General features: G+C 69.4%; 1 protein-coding gene across 1 annotated transcript; it reads right to left on the reverse strand.

The window, feature by feature from the left end:
* Positions 1 to 784: 784 nt before the first annotated feature.
* EMIHUDRAFT_123776 (hypothetical protein) lies at positions 785 to 1,513 on the reverse strand (the record flags this gene model as incomplete). The annotated part of the gene is made up of 1 exon (XM_005774383.1): positions 785 to 1,513. The coding sequence occupies one exon, from the start codon at positions 1,511 to 1,513 to the stop codon at positions 785 to 787; it is 729 nt and encodes a 242-aa protein (XP_005774440.1).
* Between the last annotated feature and the right edge of the window lie 577 nt (positions 1,514 to 2,090).

A 2,090-nucleotide genomic window follows, 5' to 3' on the forward strand; every position in this document is an offset into this window, starting at 1 on the left:
AGGCAAGTGGCCCATGACCAGGCGGGCTGCTGCTCAGAATCTGGGCCGTCGGCGCTCGCTCTCGCGCTCTTCATAACGGCGTTGCCCCCTCCCTCCCGCGCCGACGTTGGGCAGCCCGACCACGACAACGTCAGCGCCGCTGGCCTGCAACTCGAGGCGCCTTTGAATGAGCACGAGCCGGTGCGCGGCGGCGGCGCGGGTGATGCAGCCCAAGGTGACGGCGACGGCAGAGGGGGCGGCGCCGGCGGCGGAGGAGGCGGCAGCGGCGGCGATGGCCGCGGGGTCGGCCCGCCCGCCTTTGCTGCTGGTGCTGTGGGCATCATCACAGCTCAGCGGCGGTGTGCGACCAGGGCCAGTGGTAGACTTTCGACGCGGTGAGGCTGCTCTCTGAGCAATGACACTAGCAAGAGCATCATGTGTGTCATCGGAGTCACTTGTATTACGATACCACCACGCCGCCACGCTCGCAAGGGCCGCCTAAGCGCCTAAGCACCCTAAGCACCCCCCCGCTTAGGCCGCTTAGGCGCTTAGGCGAGTGACGGCCGGCTGCCCGGGGCCTGGCGTGCCTCCGCCGTGGGCTGAGCGCCCGGGAGAGCCACTCTGCAAGTGGTGTGCGAGCGTGTAGCCTTTAGCGTGCAGTCGGCCGCGCGCTCTCACTGCATGCCGACTACAGGTCAGCAACCCTCGCGTGCGCTGCGCGTAGTCCTGGCGGCGCATGAAGCCCGGAAAGAGCCTGGCATGATGTTGCAGAGAGCGGTTCTGCGCTTGTGGCGGCCCGCGCCGCTCACCTCCCAGACTTGCACCTGGAGCACTCCGCGAGCTTGAACTTGAAGACGGAAGGCGCCGGCGTCTGGCGCGGCCAGGTCAGGGTCACCTTGTGCCTGCACTCTGGCAGCTCCGCCCGGAACTTTGCGCCCGGCTCCGGGGCGTCCAGCTGGCCCGACGCGATGACGCAATGCTTGGTGATTCGATACCACCCCGGCTGGTCCCCCGGCTCGCACACGGGCAGGGTCGGCGGCGCCCGCCTTCCCGCGGCCGGCGCGGCCTGCAATGGAAGCGCCGCCGGTGGCACTGCGGCGGGCGGCTCCCGTGCAGGCGGCGGCGGCGACGGCGGAGCCGCCCGTGGTGCCGACACCTGCTTCGGCGGCTCCGCCTTGACGGCGCTGGGGCGCGCGGCGTCGGCGTCGGCGCCCTCAGGGCTGCTCGCGTCGCTCGCGGAAGAAGTGCCTGTGCGCTGCCGCTTTTTCGGCGCTTCCTCGGCGGGCGACTTTGACTTGCCGCCAGTCGACTCGGCCCGAGCTCCGGCCCCGCCCTTGGGCGTCTGGTGGTCTTTGATCCACTTGGGATCCACGCCCTCCTCCTCGTCTCCGTCGTCATACATGATGTCCACCCTGCCGTCTCCATACAGCTTTGTGACCGTTCCTGGGAAGAACTTGGTGCCGACCGCGCCGTGCTCTGTCGCGCCGAAGCGTGCGCGCACCTTGGATCCCACGTGCAGCTCCGGCGTCGGCATCCGGCTGGACCTGTCGCTCCGGTCTGACTGGCCGGGTATAAAAAAACCAGCGGCGCGGCGTGCGGTGCGGTGTTGAGAGTGTGCTTCGCTTTTTCTATTAACCTATCGATGTCTAGCTCACATGTCCGCCTTGCGTTTCTAAAGATATAAGGGCCTCGCGTCGTCCGCCGTTTATCCCCGTGACCCCCAGAACTCGCGGACCCGAGGAGTCTCGAGCTTCAGCTGGGTTTACCATCATGCCGCTCTCGGCACCGCAGCAGCGCGAGCGCCGCGCCGCGCAGCGCGCTGCCGAGGCTCAGGACGCGGCTCGCGGGCAGCGCAACCGCCCGGCGCCGAGCCGGTGCTAGGCCGCCTCCGCTGCGCCTGCTTCCTTGCGCGCCGCTGGACGTCGGCCGAGAAGACCGCTTCCCTCTGGGGACCCGACTCCGCGAAGATCGCGCGCGCGTCGTGAGTGGCGGCGCGCGCGCGATCTCCGTTCCCGGGCACGCCGGTCGCAGTGGCATGGGCTCCCAGGCTCAAAAGCGCTCCCGTCAACAGCGAGCGAGCGCCGCCGCTGCTCCTCCTCCCGCCGCCGCTC

This window comes from Emiliania huxleyi (assembly GCF_000372725.1).
Source record: "Emiliania huxleyi CCMP1516 unplaced genomic scaffold EMIHUscaffold_3126, whole genome shotgun sequence".
Lineage (NCBI taxonomy): Eukaryota > Haptophyta > Isochrysidales > Noelaerhabdaceae > Emiliania > Emiliania huxleyi.